This window comes from Anser anser (genome assembly GCF_964211835.1).
Source record: "Anser anser genome assembly, contig: HAP1_SCAFFOLD_87, whole genome shotgun sequence".
NCBI classification, from domain to species: domain Eukaryota; kingdom Metazoa; phylum Chordata; class Aves; order Anseriformes; family Anatidae; genus Anser; species Anser anser.
Genome location: NW_028153517.1, coordinates 133030 through 151350, shown reverse-complemented (window position 1 = coordinate 151350; position 18321 = coordinate 133030). Strand labels below are relative to the sequence as shown.

Sequence of the window (18321 nt, the reverse complement as noted above, 5' to 3'; positions counted from 1 at the left end):
TGCTCTAAGAGGTTTTTTTTATATTTCAGTTGTAAATTCTCCTCGTCTTGGATCAGTGGGTGAGACTATAGCTCATGTAATTATCAATGCCAATGATGATGCTTTTGGAACACTTCAGCTTTCAGCTTCAGCTGTGCGAGTTGCTGAAAATTATGTTGGACCAATCATTAACGTGACCAGAACTGGGGGAATTTTTGCAGATGTTTCTGTGAAATTCAAAGCTATGCCAATAACTGCAACAGCTGGTAAGAAATCAAAATAGCAGAAATACACATTCTGTGTTAAACCAGAAAGAGCATACTGTATGCTTCGAGTAACCAAAGCAAGCAAGTGTGTATTGAATGCAGTCTAGTAAAACAAGTAGAAAAAATACCAAAGTGTGAGATACTTACTGAGTGTACTTAGGAGACAGGAATTCAGGTCCTATAGAAGAGACCTTACATCAAATTTAAAAAAACTCAGAGATATCATCACTGAAGAATCTAGCAAGAAAACTAAGGAAAGGAATTGGCTGTTTGTTTCCCTGGTGGCCACTCACTTTCTCAAAAAAATAAAATAAAATAAAAAATCCTGTAGTAGTATATATAGCTAGTACTTAGTCCTTTGTACATATTTCAACCTACCATACATGGCTTATTTGAGTTTCTTGGAGGGAAATTGAGAGCTGGTGACTCCTCTGTGAAACAGACAAATGTTAAGCACAATTCAAGAAGACTTTTACTTTGCAAATGAAAGGTAAAGCTCTCAGGTGATCCCTGAAAAGCTCCACGAGGGAAGGAGTGACCTTATGTCCTTTAGTAAAATCTCCTTTGAAAAAGGTACTTCTGTTTCATTTTATCTCTTGGAAAGCCAGACAACTATCAGAAATCAAATATAGAAATGTCACAGTTGTGTGATCTTCTCAATGGAAGATAATAATGGACCTTTTGTAATTGCTTCTTGGACTGACAGTGTAAACTCTGTTTTGGCCAAGATGAGATTTATTTTCATCCATCCAGATATCTAAAAGGCACTAGGAAATAAACAATTGTATTTTCTGGGTATGAAGATAAAGAAAAAAAAAACACAAAAAAACACACCAACATATGAACACAAGGGAATGCAAAAAGAACAGATAAATATTAGTGCTGATAAACATTAGTGATGTTTCATAATGAACCAGAATGCCTTAATATTCTTCTGTGTTTTGATTGTTTTGTTATTTTTTCATGTACAAATCTAGGTGAGGACTACAGTGTAGCCTCATCAGATGTTGTCTTACTAGAAGGAGAAACAAGTAAAGCTGTGCCAATTTATATAATTAATGATATCAATCCTGAAGTTGAGGAGTCCTTTTATGTTCAGCTGCTGAATCAAACGACAGGAGGAGCCTTGCTTGGATCTTTGACGAGGGCAGTCATAACCATTGAGGCTTCTGATGACCCGTTTGGATCCTTTGGTAAATGAGTCTTATTTGCATATTTTCTCTTGTCCAGTAGCAATCTGCTGATTTGTGGGTGAGTTATTACTGGGCAATGGAATAAAAATTTTCAGAATACAAAAAGGGAAGTCTGGATGAACACAGTAAAGGACAAAATAAGATAAACTAAATTAAAACGTGTAAGTAAGGGCAAATGGTGCCCTTATATAGCGAAATTGAAGCATTCAGTCAACTTATATATCAAGATTTTGTGAGACGAAGGTGGATTTTGGAGTCTCCTAATGGGGATGGATTTTAATTTAATTTGTATTTTTTTATCTATTCTAAATGTTGCATTTCTGCAATAGCTTGAAGCTTAAGTTTACATGCCAAAACCTGTTTAGATAGTGCAGTGTCATTGTTTTACAAAATAATCAGGCAAAGCAGGTTTAAATATCTGGGGAAATTGGAAAGTACAAATATGACTTAAATTGCATTCTTGTATGTTCTGGTTGTTAGTTATTGTAGTTTTTCTTCTTTCTATCATTATCAGTAAAATGGATTGTGGACACTTTCCAAAAATAGTTTCATTACACAGGTTTTGAGAAAAAAATGGTAATTTCAAAAATTTAATGACATTTTAGAAATTTATCTTTTCTATTTATTTTTTCTATTTCAGTATTTCTGGTGTATGTTTTCCAGCCATTTTATTTGACTTACTCTTTCTCCCTTTAGTACCCTACTTTATTTCAGTTATTCCATTTTATCAGCAAAATGTAAAGGAAATTGACAAAAGTAAATAATTCCACATGGATAATTCATTAACTTCATTCTTAACAACTAAAGATTTTATACAAGAAAGACTTATATTTGAAACAATTTAGATGGAATATGTTGACACATTTTTTCCATACGTGACATAAAAAATGATAAAAAATTTCCTCACTGGGAAAAATTACCTTCTGACCGTCTTCTAAAAACTTAGATCATGGCTAGCCTTGAACAATGGATACGTTGGAATAAACTCTTGGGTGGGGGCTGAATTTTCATGCCAATTTTATTTGCAGATAAAATGATACTGAAAGTTCAATTTGAAGTTTAAACCTGATTAACATTTTTTTAATTGTGCAAATGAATGCAATCAAGTGAAATAAAATATATAATTCAGTAACTAGGATGGTGTTTTTATTTTAAATATTACTGTTAATGAAATACACCTCTTTGTGCTGCACTTCAGTGTTCCAGATGACCGAATTTACTGTGGAGGAGCCTGAATCTGGATCAGTACCCATAAATCTGCCAGTAATCCGCAATGCTGGGACACTTGGTAACGTTACTGTTGAGTGGGTTGCTACCATTGGTGGACACCCTGCTGATGAGGACTTGCAGGTTGCCTCAGGCAATATTACTTTTGCCCCTGGGGAAGCCTTTCAGATGCTACTATTGGAAATCCTGGCTGATGATGTTCCAGAAACAGAAGAAGTAAGTCAAGCACTTACATCTTCCTTGAAGATGGTATTAATTTTGACTTGTTCTAGAAATATGTATGATGGAAAACAAGAAATGTTCCGGCAGGAAGGTGCTATAATTTCATGTTATACTTTGCTTGTAATTATTGTTAGAAAAACCACAAATTGTCTAGCTGCATTACTTCTTTTTCTTTTCTTCTCTTTGAGATTGTCCGTGTAGAATTAACTCAGGCCTCCAATGGTGGTGCTATTGGGTTAGATGGCGTGGCAAGTATTATAATACCTGCCAATGATAATCCTTATGGCACAGTTTTCTTTCATCAATCCTTATATCGAGTTCAGGAGCCACTAGAAAGAAATTTGCTGGCAAACATAACAGTCAGGCGAAGGTTTGTATAATGTTTGCTTTATTTGTAATTACTATTTATTCTTCACTTTTGTTTCCACTATAATGTCAAATTTCATGCTCCTCTCATAAAAATATGTGCATCAATTCTTTGATCTGCCATCTCAATGTATTTTCATTTCAAACACATTGTTTTTGAAGTAGATGTCTGTGTATTACATAAATTACTTAAACGTAGTATACATTGAAATGCACAATGTAAACTCAGCGTACACAGTGTACTATTCATTTTGTCCGTTTAATCATCAAATCATTTAAACCTGCATGGTAGCCTGTTCCTGTGATTTGAACAGGAGGACAAAATGGCCAGCCCTTACAGGATGAAAATAAGAGAAGGAAAACAGGTTTTATGCATGTGATCCTAGAGGAAGGATGATAAGTCTGGGTGTCACCGGCTTTTTCTTCCTTGCAAGTAAGGAGAGCTGCCAAGTCCTGAAGAAGACTAAGTTAACTCCTAGAACCAAATGTTTACAAATATGCATTCTTAACAGACTACTACCTAAGCTATAAATAATCAAACTTGCTATCCACAAAAAAATAAGATAACTCAGTTATTCTGGTACTAGTTTCAAAGGGAATGCATTTTGATGTGTTATTTGGAATTTTTCAGCAATTCAGAAAGGGTCAGTTGATTTTGTTCACTTCTATTATTAACCCAGAAACATGTAGAATATTAGACATCCTTTGTCAACTAACAGAACTTTATTTTATTATAATGTCTTTTAGTGAGGGAAGATTTGGTCAGCTGCAGATTTTCTACAGCACTTCTGAGACTGACGTTGTAGCTCTTGCTGTGGAGCAAGGTCAGGATATCCTGGCCTACTACGAGCCTCCTGTACAAGGAATTCCTGACAAACCATCCAAGACCAGAGTGAATGTGTCAGCAGCAAGTGACCCTGTGTATTCCTGTGCAGCTCAGTGCCTAAAAGAACAAGCATGTTCAGCCTTTACATTTTCCAGTGCCTCAGGGATTCCTCTCTGCCTTTGGCTGACGTCAGATATCAGCCCATTAACTAACAACACTTCAGGGTTCCGGACCTACAAGAAAAACGTTACCAGTGCATTCGCCCTCTTCAGCACACAAGCCATCGCTGGCAGTGATTATGAACCTGTTACAAGACAGTGGGCCATAATGCAGGAAGGGGAAGAGTCTGCAAATCTAACAGTTACCATACTGCCTGACAGCCTGCCAGAACTGGATGAGAGATTCACTATAACCCTTTTGAAAGCAGAACTGATGAACGTCTCAGCCAGCTCAAAAAACCAACCAACCATAGGACAGCCAAATACCTCCACAGTTATCATAATGATGAATGGAGACGCATTTGGAGTGTTTAAGATCTACAGTGTAAGTCCCAATGCAACAGAGAAAGGTCTGTATGTTGAAGTAGAGGAACGTCCTCAGACCAACGTGCAGCTAATGATACACAGAACAGAAGGCAGCCTGGGACAAGTGACAGTGGAATGGCGTGTCATTGGTGGGACTGCTACTCCAAACTTGGATTTTATAGGTGTCGGTGAGACTCTGGTGTTTGCTGAAGGTGAGACAAGCTCTCGTTTTGGCTTCTGTTTTGTAAAACTAAGAAAAAGAAAAAAGAACGTGACAAGTACACGATACTGTGGATGTTTTGACAACTGATATCTTCTTCTTAGGCTAAATTTTCCTGAATGCTAAGGATACACGTGCAAAAGAGTATGGTTGTTCATTAGCATGTAGCATTATCTTGCAGAACACACACAGTGGTAGCAAAGCACAATGAAATATCTAAGCACAATAAATACCTAAGGGTTTTTATTAAAGAAATATTGCAGTATAAATATTGCACTATAAAGATTTCCTTTACCACATAAGTAAGGATTAATAAAGTCGAAGATAGTTGTTACAGCAAGGATAATGGAAATGAGAATCAGGCCTAAGTGGTCTTTTGTTAGCCCTCGGTCACTACAGTACTAATTTTTCATGACATCTCTTTAAATTCTGAGATCATATTGTAACATAACAAAACATATTTAAACGTAACATAACAGAACATATTTAAAAGAATTGCAAACAGGACAAACAAGTCCCTCTCAGACATTACTTAAGTACCATGCAGCATGCTGTATTTTATGCTGTATTTTATTTTTTCAAAGTCTGAGTTAATCGAACTGATATTTTGAAAGCAATTTCCAGGTGCGTAGTAAAGATTCTAGTGTGCTAGCTTGATAAATCATCTGAATAGTAAGGCATGGCTGCTGGCAATGATTGTGAGGCTGACATGTAATTACATTACCAGTTATAAGTTTAGTAAAAACTGATTTTGAAGTATTTTGAAAGACAATCTAGCAGGAAATACATATGTATTCTGTAAATTGATATTCTAATGATCATAAAACACAGCTGGGTTATGCACACGCACTGAACAACAGGATTGTGTTGTAAATTTTAATGGATATATAGCGACTAGAGATTAACGGTGTTTGCTGCTTACATTATTATTCTTTGATAGTCCCAAAGGCAAGGAACTAACAAAATGTCATCCCATTTCAATGCATTCCCTGGCTCAGTAAATGTACTCATATTGAATGTACACCCTTGTGTAAATGGTTCATCGGAGAGCTTAGCACCTGGCAATTTATTTTTTTTTCAAGAATGATATTCCCCTTTTCTAAGTTAAATTTTAAAGTCATAGAATTTGTAATGAAAATAAAGAATTCTAGGCACTCCGAAATAATTCCTATATAATTAATTTCTACATAGTATATTTAATGATGTGATCGTTTTATTGGCTTAATGTGACTGATCAATAGTAATTAGATAAAATTTCATAATGACATTCACTGACTTCCAGAAAGGTAAATAAGTTTGTTTCATGCAATTTTAATATATTTTATGTATTTAATTATTTTCAAAATGAGATGATTGAGTCTTTTTACAAGGTGGTTTCCAAGTGGACACACGGTTGTATACGTTCTTCTCCTTGTAGGTGAAACAAAGATGATGGTCACGCTGCCCATTATAGATGATCCAGAGCCAGAGGATGATGAAAGTATTGAAATCAGCCTGGTCCATACTGAAGGAGGGAGTCGAATTTTGCCCAGTTTTGACACTGTCACAGTGATTATTCTGGCAAGTGACAATGTGGCAGGAATTATAAGCTTCCATACAGCCTCAAGATCTGTTATTGGTTGTGAAGGTGTGTTCTTTGTGTTGACCACGCTCAAATTTTAATGCCAGTTTCCATCTTTGTGCTTTCAGTTGATAATGACTCACAATGATTGTGTTTCACTGTTCAGAGAACACCAGCAAGAAGTGAATATCCACATACCTGACATGTACTTTGAACTCTTGCAAGCATTCATAGAATCACAGAATGCTTAAGGTTGGAAGGGGCCTCTGGAGGTCATCTGGTCCTTTCCCCCTCAAGCAGGGCCACCTAGAGCAGGTTGCTCAGGACCATGTCCAGGCTTTTGAGTATCTCCAAGGAGGGAGACCCCACAATCTCTCTGGGCAACCTGTGCCAGTGCTCCCACACAGCACAAAAGTGCTGTCTGATATTCAGAGGGAACCTCTTGTGCTCCAGTTTGTGCCCGCTGCCTCTTGTCCTGTCCCTGGGCACCACTGACACGAGCCTGGCTCTGTCCTGTTCCACCCTCCCTTCAGGTATTGAAGGACACTGATGAGATCCCCCTGAGCCTCCCCTTCTCCAGGCTGAGCAGTCTCAGCTCTCACAGCCTCTCTTCCCTTCCCTTGATCACCTCGGTGTCCCTCTGTTGGAGTCTTCCCAGTACGTTTAGGTCTGTCTTGCACTGGGGAGCCCAGAGCTGGACCCAGTGCTCCAGGTGCAGCCTCACCAGTGCAGAGTAGAGGGGAAGGATAGCTCTCTCAGCCTGCTAGGGATACTTGGCCTAATTCAGCCCAGAATGCCATCAGCCTTCTTAGTAACAAGGCATGTTGCTGGCTCCTGCCCAGTGCAGTGTCCAGCAGGACCCCAAGCCCTTTCTGTCAAGCTGCTCTCCATCAGGGTGCACGCCCTGGTGCCTGGGGCTGCTCCCCGCCAGGGGCAGGACTCTGCCCTTCTCTTTGTTGGCCTGCACGAGGCTCCTGCCAGCCCACTTCATGACTGCCAACATACACACACCTAATAGTCATAAGCAAATCAGATCTATCAGCGACTTACAAAGAATTTAAAATATTCTAGAAAACATTCCTGCAGAAACACTAGGGTAACATCTTCCCTTTGTCTGTCCCATGAACCTGATGTTTTTTTATGGCAGATGATTTGGGAAGTAGCAATTATAAGAGAAAGCAAACATTTGAGAAAGAACAATAATAATTTGGTATGTACTAAACATTTCTACTATTGTTTTAAAGAATACACGGCATGTTTCATCTACAGTTTGATGCAGTTTTGCATAGGATGATAATAGTACTGGTGGTGATTGCTTTAGGTGGCCTTTGATGGAATCTCAGTGTATTGCAGTATCACGTTTCTCTGATGTTTGAACTGATGGGCAGGGAAAGTTCACAAAACAGGAACTTGTCCCCTAATGTGTGCACTACATTTTCTGTTTGAAGAAAAATGGCTTTCTCAACCAAAGGTTTTTTGTTTTGTTTTCCCAACATGAAAGGGCATCATAACCTTTGGTTTTTTATCTAGGTATGGTTTGTGTTAATTCTGTGCCAAGCCAGATGTGATATGATTAGCTAAGAAGAGCTGTTAATGAGCACAAGGAATTAATAAAAACTGTCTCAGTCCCAAAGTCCCTGAATACTTTCAACTGGTTAAATGTTATTCATAGCATGCTACCAAATGCTGGCTGCTTGAAACTGAAGTACTTGGCTATAGTTCTATTATTATATATAGTTATTATTATATTATTTTTCCAGGTTGTGAAAAGAAATAGTTCATTGCCTTCCAGCCAGAAACAAAACAAGTGAACTAAGTGTCTTTGATTAAAAAAAAAAAGAGAGAGAAAAAGGGAGAAATAGAGAAAGAGCAAAAGAGCTAAGGCATTTAGATTATTTTAGTTTGTCAAAATATTTTTTTCATTCGAAAGCAAAATTTACCAGACATAAATCCAAATATCATTACTTTTACAGTTATTGTGTTATTGAAAATTTTCTGTTAAGTGAATACATTTTGTTTTCACAATGTGCATGTTATTTTTTACCTTATTGAGGATAAGTGTAGTATTTTTTATTGGACAGGGGTCTGCGACAGTTGTGTAACTGTATTACAAGAAAATGCACTGCAGTAGCTTAAAGTAATGAGGAAGAGGAGAGCGGCTGATGCTCCCTTCTTCACAGCGATAAATACCCACCTCTTTGTTTCTCTATGTAAGAGATGCATCACTTATTAAGTCACAATGTAGAAATGTAAAAGTATGGATAAGGATTAAATATTAAAAAAAATATTGAATTTAGCCTAATAACACTTTCAATCTTCAGAAATCAATTAGTGTTCATATTAGCATTTCTTCTGGATAGGAATACCAAAAAAATCTTGGTAAAGCTGGTAGGAAACATGGATCAGTAAATAACTACTTGGAATCTGTAATAATGACTTCAAGTTTCTTCTCAGTGTTTGGATTATAGTGGAACAGCTTTCTATATCATAAAGCATTTTTCCCAGTCTTCAATGAAAATTCATTATAACTTATAGAGATATATTGAAATAAGCTTTGCCTTATTTGTGTGTGTGTGTGTTTTCCCAATGGTACTAAACCATTGAAACCACTTTTCTTTTAAATCTTTATTTCTTTGTAATGGATATGCAAAATTCTCAAATAGAACATAGTGGATTGCAGTGCAGTGTTAAACACTGTAATGATTTAGCCTCAGAGGAACCTGTAAATTGGGAGTCTACCATCCAGATATTTGACTGTAGAAGTGGAATCCTTGTGATATCAATAAATTTTGAATTCCTTAATTTTCTTAGAAGCAACATGGACCAACTTAAGCCAAAGATGTCGACATCAATGTCGACATCAATGTTGACATCTCTGAGACTTAACTGAAGTTTGAAATGTTGGGGCTGAATAGCACATTTATGTATTTGAAAATGGGTGTAAACAGTTTTTGTATTACTTCTTTACAATATTAAATTTTATTTAAGTATATTAAGGGCTCTTGAAGTTAAGAATTCCTTTCTCTTTCATTGGTAGCCAATATACATGCATATCTCTGACTCTTCCTTACAAAAAATAAATGTAACTAGAAAATTTTCAGATTTTTCTTGCCAGTTTTAGCTGTACAATGCTGTACAATTCTGTAAGGTAATACAGTAGAATAGCAAGACAGCATCCTAAGTTGCTGCTCTCTAAATTGCATAATCAAAGGGACTAGTTGGGCAGCATAATGTTATTATAACATTATCTTATGTTTTGTTAATTCTTCAATAAGCAAAAGAAATCTCATGTATTGTTTTCAAAAATCTCAGAATTGTAGATTTCTGCATATTTCATGTCTCTGAAAGCCAATGCAGGACAAAATGTGCTGTTGAACTTAAATTCTGTGGACCTGAAAAATGCATATGAAATATGAATGCCATGTACCTACCTATTATAAATAACCATCTGTCCTCTATTGTGAATGTTTTGCAAAATATTGCCTACTGATCTATTCCATGTTGATATAACATGCTAATTTCACATGTCCACATTTAAAATATTTAATGGAAATTTTGTGAAAAACTTGTGAATATAAAACAATTTCCACATTTTACAAAGCCTACTAAGAGGTCTACTCTTTTTAATTAAAGTGCCTTTGGGGTTAAATGTTATAAATGTGCAAAATACCATAGTATTTGCTTCCTTTATATGCACATTGTCCAGCAATACTGATTACCTCTGAGATTATAAGAAATTATTAACATTTTCTGAATGTTTTGTTTTCTAACAGTGACCATATTTGTAAGTTCGAACTCACATAAATGGAACTTACAGATAATTATAAGCATTTTTTTCTGCATGCATTGAATAAAGTCACAAGACAGTGCAAATGTTCAGATAATGTGTATTCTTTCCAGGGAACTGTTGTAGAAAACTACTATTATTGTTGGTACATACAGTAGTTACTGTTTTGTACAGTTTACAGACTTGTATTGCTCTAATGTTTGCGCATGTTTTCATGAACATTCCCTTTCTAAGTTATTCATCTATACCAAGTTCCCTCATATGTTCATAATTATTTCCAAGTGTGAACTAAAAACAGAAAAAAAAAAACTAGAAGAGTTTAAGTTTAGGTTTTTCTTTTCAGCATTAAAAGTGAATGTGGTATATAACTACTGTGAAATTCAAACTGACAAAAATAGCAATATCTTTCAGGAAAAATACTTTAACTGTGTGATGCATGTTTTTGACCTCTCATTTTTATAACCAACATGTAGAAGAGGAGACCCTGAAACACTGCATCTTGTCCTTTATTCCTAGGAGAACAATTACAATTCCACATCGTAAGAACTCCTCCAGGACTGGGAAATGTTACTGTTGAGTGGAAGATAGTAGGACATAATGTAAAACAAAATTTTGCAAACTATTCTGGAATACTTTTTTTTCCTGAGGTAAGTCCATAAACAGTGATGTTGGCTACAGGAAAATAGTGTGATTAGAACTGATCTGAGAAAAAGTGTGCCTTTTCAACAGTCCTTCTTTCTTGGTTTGATTATTTAATTTCTCACTTTTTGACTTACAAACTGGAGGGAGCTTACAATTCTTGATACTTAACTCTTCTTAAAGAAATTGTTCAAAATACTTGTCATTATGATATCACTTGTGTTTTATAAAATAATGGCTAATCAATTTACCCTTAAAACAAATAGGGGACGTTGAATACAACATTGTATGTTGATCTGCTGGATGACCATATTCCTGAAGAAAAAGAAGAATACCAAGTCATCCTATACAACATCAAAACAGAAGGTAATGCAGAACTATAGCCAGCTACATCTTAAAAATACCATTTAATAATATAATATTTTTAATTTTATTATTTCATTTTGGAGGTATAGGACTGAGCAAACTGCAGCTGGTGCAAAGTACGCAAAGTTCATTAACATTTTATTGAAATAGGCTTGGTCCTTATGTATGTATATATAAATCCCACCGTGTCTCCACAAATACACTTAAATGGTTTTCAATCCTGATTTAACTCTGCCTATTTAATTCAATGGTTGTTTCTTCCCTTAATCTTAATGCAAACTGAGTTTACTAATATGTCATGGATAGAGTTGCCATGAAACATGCAGATATTTTTATCTTTTTAAACAATCTTGTCAAGCTGCAGACTTACTGATCTGTCCCTGAATTCAAGGTGGTCAGAATATTTTATTCTTGCCATTAAAATTATAGTGAGAAAAGAAGCCTTAAACTGCATCCGTTCTGAAATACCTTTTTTCAAACTGAAATTAATGTCCAAACACCAAACTAACTTGACATGGATTGTGTTGCTGCGAGGTGCCTTATCAACTTCCGAGAGTCACTGTGGCCCAACGGGATGAGCAAAATTATTCATCAAAGCAATAGTTGGAAAACATATCAGTTTATTGATGTAATGATTGTGAAGTGGAATATAGTTTTAAGCTTTTGGAGGTACTTCCTGGGAAAATGGTTTATTTCCTTTTAAAATATAGGGAAGTTGATATTTGGCACTGGCCTGTTAAGTTTTCTTATTTTTTAATACATTTTTGTGACTTTGTACTTGGTATGCATAAAATTTCTGTTTCTATTTGTTATAGAATGTAAGTATATATATGTGTGTAGGTCCCACACCATCCACATACTTCAGTGAGCTTTGGTTTCGTGGTATTTGCATGGCTACTGAACGTTATTTAAATGTAATATTAACAATAATGTAAGACAAAAATATTAGTTGCATAACACTTCATTCACTGCAGTCCACTGATTCTCTTGCAGGAGTTTCTTCTACAGGTGCTGCTGTTTTGGATAGTCAAGGATATGAAGCTGTTCTAACAGTAGAAGCTAGTGATGAACCACATGGAATTTTGAATTTTGCTTCCACATCCAGGGTGGTTTTAATCCCAGAAGAAAACAAAACAATTCAGCTTTTTATTAACAGAGAATTTGGATCTCTAGGTCTGTATAACAACTCCAAGAGAAAGGAAGTTTTGTTTTGCTTATCATTAGGCAAATAAAAGCCATGATAATGAAAGTTTGGAAAAATCTTTGTTACAGTTGGTATTTTTTTCAGAACTTCTAAGCTTCTTTCTGCAGACTTGGAAACTAAATATTACTTATTACTAGAGTCATAATCCTCATTAATACAGCAAGGGATCTGAAAGCTGTAACAATCAGGTGGCTATTAAGGTTACCATATTTTTGTCTAATGAGTCTGTCTCAAAGCATTAGTCTCTTCAGAAAAAATAAAAAACATGAGAAAAGTGACATGTACACACATCCCACATATTTTTTCTCTGAATTTCAGGAAGTCAGCACCTTAGGAATGTCACATGGAAAAAGTTGTGTCCAGACCATTGAATTCAATTTATGTCTCCTCTGACAATTTCTGATTCCTCTTTGAATCAATTTATCCATTAACATCCTTTAAACTATATAGTATTCAATTCTACAATACAATAGTGTGCTTCATGAAAAAAAAAAATGAATCTTGTGTTTGTTGCCTGAAAATAGCAACTTATGTTGTGAGAAAACATGTATAATAATTTCCTATTTGCCTTTTTGGACTATATTTACACCTCGGTGATAATCTGGCTGTTTCTTTTGCCATACTTGTTTTGAAATGAAGTAACATTTACAGTGCTTTTCAAGATCTGGAGACACCAGAGAGTTTTAGAGACATTTTAATGACACTATTTTTCCATTTATTTTTTAATACCAGTCCATACTCTAGTGTACTCTTTGAACACTATTCAGTAAACTAATGTTTTAAGATAATTGTTCATAGTAAGTGCAAGATCTCTCACTGAATTAAAATAAGCATCGTTACTTATTTATTAATTAGGACTCTTTTATCTCTTACATTTTATTTCATATAGAGCAGCTTTTAATTTCATCTATCATTTTATTTCAGGTTCATACTCCTTATGTTTGCCACTTGACTTACCCTACCAGATTAGCGAGAGGTGGCTTTATTCTCAAAACTATAATGTATAACTTTTCTGCTTGGTAATATTTATCCATGTGTCCCCTAATTTTGTTCTCTATTGAAGTTTGTCAATCTACCCAGGAAAGTATCTAGATTTATTAATCTGTGTTTCCCAGCACTGTCTTTAGAGCCTTTCTTAGATATCTGTCATTCCCAAAAAGTGTCCTTGTTGCAAAAACTCATATTAATGGTACATGAGATGTCCCAGTTAGTCTTTCAGCAATTTCATATTTATGGTCCACAGAACTTCAAATTTCTGGATGCATTTGGACCCAATGATTTTTGAGTCCTATGCAGACAGACAAGTCAGCAAAGGTCAAATTGAAGGCATATTGATAACGGTAACAAAGGTACACTAGCTCCAATGTACTTTGGATAACTCTTTTAATCCTTCTGTTTTGCAGTTAGTCTTTTTATTTTGTGGATGAGAATTTGATCTCTTGTCTTTATCCATTCCAGTGAACATTATATAAGAACTGAAAAACAATTTTTTTTTCTTTTTTTTTTTCTCCTCACAAATTAAACAGGTACTATCAATGTTACTTATGCCACAGTTACAGGATTGCTCACTGTAAGTAATCAGACAGAAGAGACTGTGGCTGAACCAGGAGCTGATTATGTACCTGCTTCTGGCTCACTGATTTTAGAAGAAGGAGAAACATCAGTTGCCATAAATATTACTATTCTAGAGGTAACCTCTAAACCCTTTAATTCTGTACTTTTCTGTATGATTTCAAAAGGGTAATATTTTGGGAACTAAAGCTTGCAGCCATTATTTGAAGCCCTGTGTTATATTTCACTATCATTTAGAAAGATGGTTTCAATCTTAATATTAAAATCACAAGGGATCAAATAGTCACAGAAAGCAGCTCTACCTCTGTCTAAAGGTAATAAAGTTGTCTCATTAAAACTTTACCAACTATCTAGTAGTATTTAGAACAGTGTGCTTCATGGCTGGCTACAGGCTCATACTTTTTCATTGCTGGAGATACATGCCTCTAAAATCGGTCAGTAATTTATTTGCAAGAATAGTTTAGCGTCACCACAGGATCTTTTTCATGATATATAATGTCTTACTTAATTCTTCCACGATAATCAGTTTCAGACCCAATAAAATTATTTCAGGAAAACAGAAAAATGAATTCTAGTGTCACAGTAATATTAGAGACTTGTTGTGTGATCCTTTTTGGTGACTTCTGTGGAAGTTTCTTAAAGGACAATGAGAAGAGGATGTACTGTATTTGTGTTTTGCAGGATGATATACCAGAGGTGCAAGAATTCTTCTTGGTTAATTTAACTTCAGTGGAACTCATCATGAACCATTCAACGTCATCCCCACCTAAGCTAGGTAAAAACATCTTATAGCAAATTATTTTTACTTTTCCTTTTTAATGGTTTATATTATATTACCTTGGGAGATTACCATTATTCCTCTTACTTACCAACTATGCTGAGATGAGACATGGTTATTTAGAAGAAACATCATAGAATATGAAATAGATTTATTATTACACTTAATCTCTTGCTTTTTAAACTCTGGGAAAATTTAAATTAATTTTCGTAGAGGAGTTAGTAATTATCAGTTGGAAAGGACAATTATTTGAAAAGTTTATTGGTGATTTTTTCATCTGATTTTCATTTACAAACTACAAAATGGAAAAAAAAAGTAAAAAAAAAACTTTATGTGGCTACTCTGCTCACTCTTTTAAAAAAGTCTGTTTTTATTCTTTTATCACTTTTAGGAAACATATTTTATGGTTTTCCTACTCTTGCAATGATCTTTATTATTTGCTTAGTCTGCTTCTCATTTTGCTTCTTCAGAATTCAGTAGAATAGTAGTCATTAGCTTTAAGAACTGTTGGATTATCCTGTGGTACTAAAGACTAGTTATATAATGTCAGACATCTTCTTTGACTCTTTTCCCTTTTCTTTGCATGCTTATAGAAGTGACTGAGTTAATTCGTTACAGATTGAAAGGTAACTTGCAAGACTCATTGCTGATTTGTGAATAGTTGAGTCTAAAATATGAAAGGAGTAGCATATAAGAATGAAAGATTCATCCAAACTAAACAGTGTTGTATAGTCTCACTTTCTCTTTGGCTGTCTCCTTGAACCATGACCATTTAACACTGATGTGACACTGCATTGGGTCAGCTTTACTTACAATGAGAAAATAATAGTTTTAAGTCATAAGGAAAAAATGTGTTCACATAACATGTCAGTGAATTCTTCTGGTAGAAGAAATAGCCTGACTCAAATACGTGTGTCCGCGTGTGTGTCTGTGAGCAAACTCTTACAGATCCTGGGTGAACAGATCTGACTTCAGGGTGACATGAGAAAATGCAGGAGTGAAGCAGAAATGTCTCTAATTGCCATTACTCCCTCAGGATTTGTAAACCTCAGTAACACTTCTGTTGTCTGTGTAGAGCTATTGCTCATCGTCATCTCTACCTCATAGTGACAGGCTTAGATTCATGGCAATAATCTTCTACTTTTGTTCAGTTTTATCTGAATTGATGGAAAAATGTATATGGATCTAAACATAATATACTTATGGCAGACTCGGTGAAGTCAATTTGGTTTTAGAAAGTAAGTTGAAGTTTATAAAAAGTAAACAAGTAAGTTAAGGTAGTTGTGTGGTGCGGTTGTCTGAAAAACAACAACCTATTTTCTGAGAAGTATTAAGTTTTGACTGTAAAGTTCTGGTCTCTGAAGTTAGTAGACTTTTCTGACATTAACCTATTATTTGGTGTTTTTCACACTGCAGTGTATTCAATTACGATTTCAGGCTAATTGTAAATACCTGTATGTCTTTATGGAGCAGTAGAATATTACAGTATGTGAACACCCCACAAATAAATTAATAGTTGTGTATTTGTAGTGAAATCTGAGGTGTGCCATTAGAATGTATGATGAGGCACTGAAGCACAAATAGAAGATGAAATGCTGAATCATTTATTATTCTTCCTCATTGTCTTTCTCATACTCAGAATGGCAAATGCAAAATATTGAATGTCATTGTAATAAACACTTATAGTGAAGACAAATTAAGATTCCATCGCAAATCTAGACTTTATTATTTTCTAATGTTTTATGTGCTGTTTAACTTTCTACATTTTCCTTAGTCTTTTTTTTTTTTATGCATTATTAAATATTACAGTGCTAATTCAAGACGCATTATTGCACTTCTAGTAGTAAGGACTCTTTCCAGTTATCTTGCCCACTCCCATTTTCTCCTACACATTTTTTGTAAAGACACTGTAATATTAGTACCGATTGAATAAATGCTTCTGTGATTCTTGAAAATCAAGAAAATTGATTTTATTGTTCTTTAATTTTTGTCTTTCTGTTTTGCCTTTTAGATGTGGAAGGTTTAGCTTCTCAAATTGTTATCGATGCTAATGATGGTGTAAGAGGAGTAATTGAATGGGAAGGTACCAAGTAAGTCTCATCTTCCTTGAAGAACTTACTGTGCCAATTAGTGATTGGTGTTGCCCATTTTCTTTCTAAAAGTAAAACTCCTGTTAAAAATAGGGCCATGTCTTTGAGATGGTAAAGTAATCATTCAATTCAGCTGAACTAGAAAGTGGGATTCCCACACTGAAAACAAAAATTCACTATTCATCTAATCAGAATTCTTTTACTTATTACTACTTTCACTGTTGTCCTTTTATATCACCAATTTGCCTAACCTCCCCAGCCTGCATCAACTCTTCCAGCCTCACCATTCATGTAAGCAAAAAACAAAACAAAACAAAACAAAAACCTCATGTTACTTAATTCAATTTAGATAAGAGAAAAAAGGTAAAAAGGATGCGTTAGAGAACTATAATGTAGGGAATAATTCAGAGTGAAAATGTAATAAAAATGTACTATCTTTTTCAAAAGAACATAATCAGTGAACATTGAGAATTATTCTTTTTATTTTAGTTTTGAAGTTAGTGAATCTCATGGGAATCTGACAGTAATGGCTTACCAAAACAGAGGATCATATGGCAATGTGTCTGTATTTTTTTATGCCCAAAATTTGGAGGCCCAGCTGGGTTTGGATTTTAATGTAACCTCAAGGGTAAGAAGCAACTCTAAATCTAGTACTTTTTATTCTTTCAGCTTCCGTAAAAGAATATCTTCTTGATTATTCTGCAGAATGATCAGTAGTGATGCTAGATGTTTCAGCTTGTTTCAGTTGCTTTGGTAATCTAAATAGAATGAAATAAAAATATTCTTATTCTTACTATTTATTTCTTTTTTAAAAATATATTTTTTAATATAAAGCAAAATGTAAACTTTCAAACATCGATTTCAAATTTAATTTTGATTAGACATACAAACTTTTTCATAGACTATTTTTGCAACAGGACTTTCAAAATAAATTATTCTTTCTTGTCCTCATTCTGTAATGTGCTGAACCTTTATATTTCTGATTCAATCAGTTTATAAGGAACAGAGAATATGGCTCTTCCTATGCTTTCCCTTCCTTCCTATTTCACAGAATTCTGTTTACCGTAGTCAAAAATTTCTGTGTGATATTAACTGATGTAAGTATTCGGTGCTTTATGTGTTTCAACGCTAGACTCTTTTTTTTGCTGATGGAGAAAGGCATAAATCTGTTGATGTCATGATTTTTGATGATGAGATTCCTGAAGGTGATGAGAAGTTCCAGTTAATTTTAACAAATCCATCTCTGGGGCTGGAATTAGGGGAGAACACAACAGGTAAAACTTAGTTTTAATGTTCCATTTCTTTAGAATTCTGTGGCACACATTTTAATTCCACTTTTCTGAATAATCATATTTCAGAAAGCACCATTGTCCTGCTATGGTGAATCTTTATACTCCTTTGGAAGGTTCTGAAACATCCCTGTGAAATCTGTGCAATTAAAAAGTTTATATGTAAAGCAATGAATCAGAAAGCACGAAGATGAGTTTTTCAATGTGTACTA

At 34.8% G+C, this 18321-nt stretch overlaps 1 protein-coding gene across 1 annotated transcript in view; it reads left to right on the top strand.

Moving 5' to 3' along the window:
* Nucleotides 1–18321, top strand: part of LOC310892004 (adhesion G-protein coupled receptor V1-like) — a gene marked incomplete at its 5' end in the record, with an annotated part of 72353 nt that overhangs the window by 50641 nt on the left and 3391 nt on the right. Inside the window, 14 exons of the mRNA XM_083854195.1 lie at nt 30–245; nt 1223–1438; nt 2637–2881; nt 3076–3257; nt 4001–4815; nt 6241–6450; nt 10688–10818; nt 11077–11176; nt 12170–12349; nt 13907–14070; nt 14634–14727; nt 16742–16820; nt 17310–17448; nt 17953–18094. Coding sequence (XP_083710321.1) covers nt 30–245; nt 1223–1438; nt 2637–2881; nt 3076–3257; nt 4001–4815; nt 6241–6450; nt 10688–10818; nt 11077–11176; nt 12170–12349; nt 13907–14070; nt 14634–14727; nt 16742–16820; nt 17310–17448; nt 17953–18094 — 2913 coding nt within the window. The remainder of the gene's footprint in view (nt 1–29; nt 246–1222; nt 1439–2636; nt 2882–3075; nt 3258–4000; nt 4816–6240; nt 6451–10687; nt 10819–11076; nt 11177–12169; nt 12350–13906; nt 14071–14633; nt 14728–16741; nt 16821–17309; nt 17449–17952; nt 18095–18321) is intronic.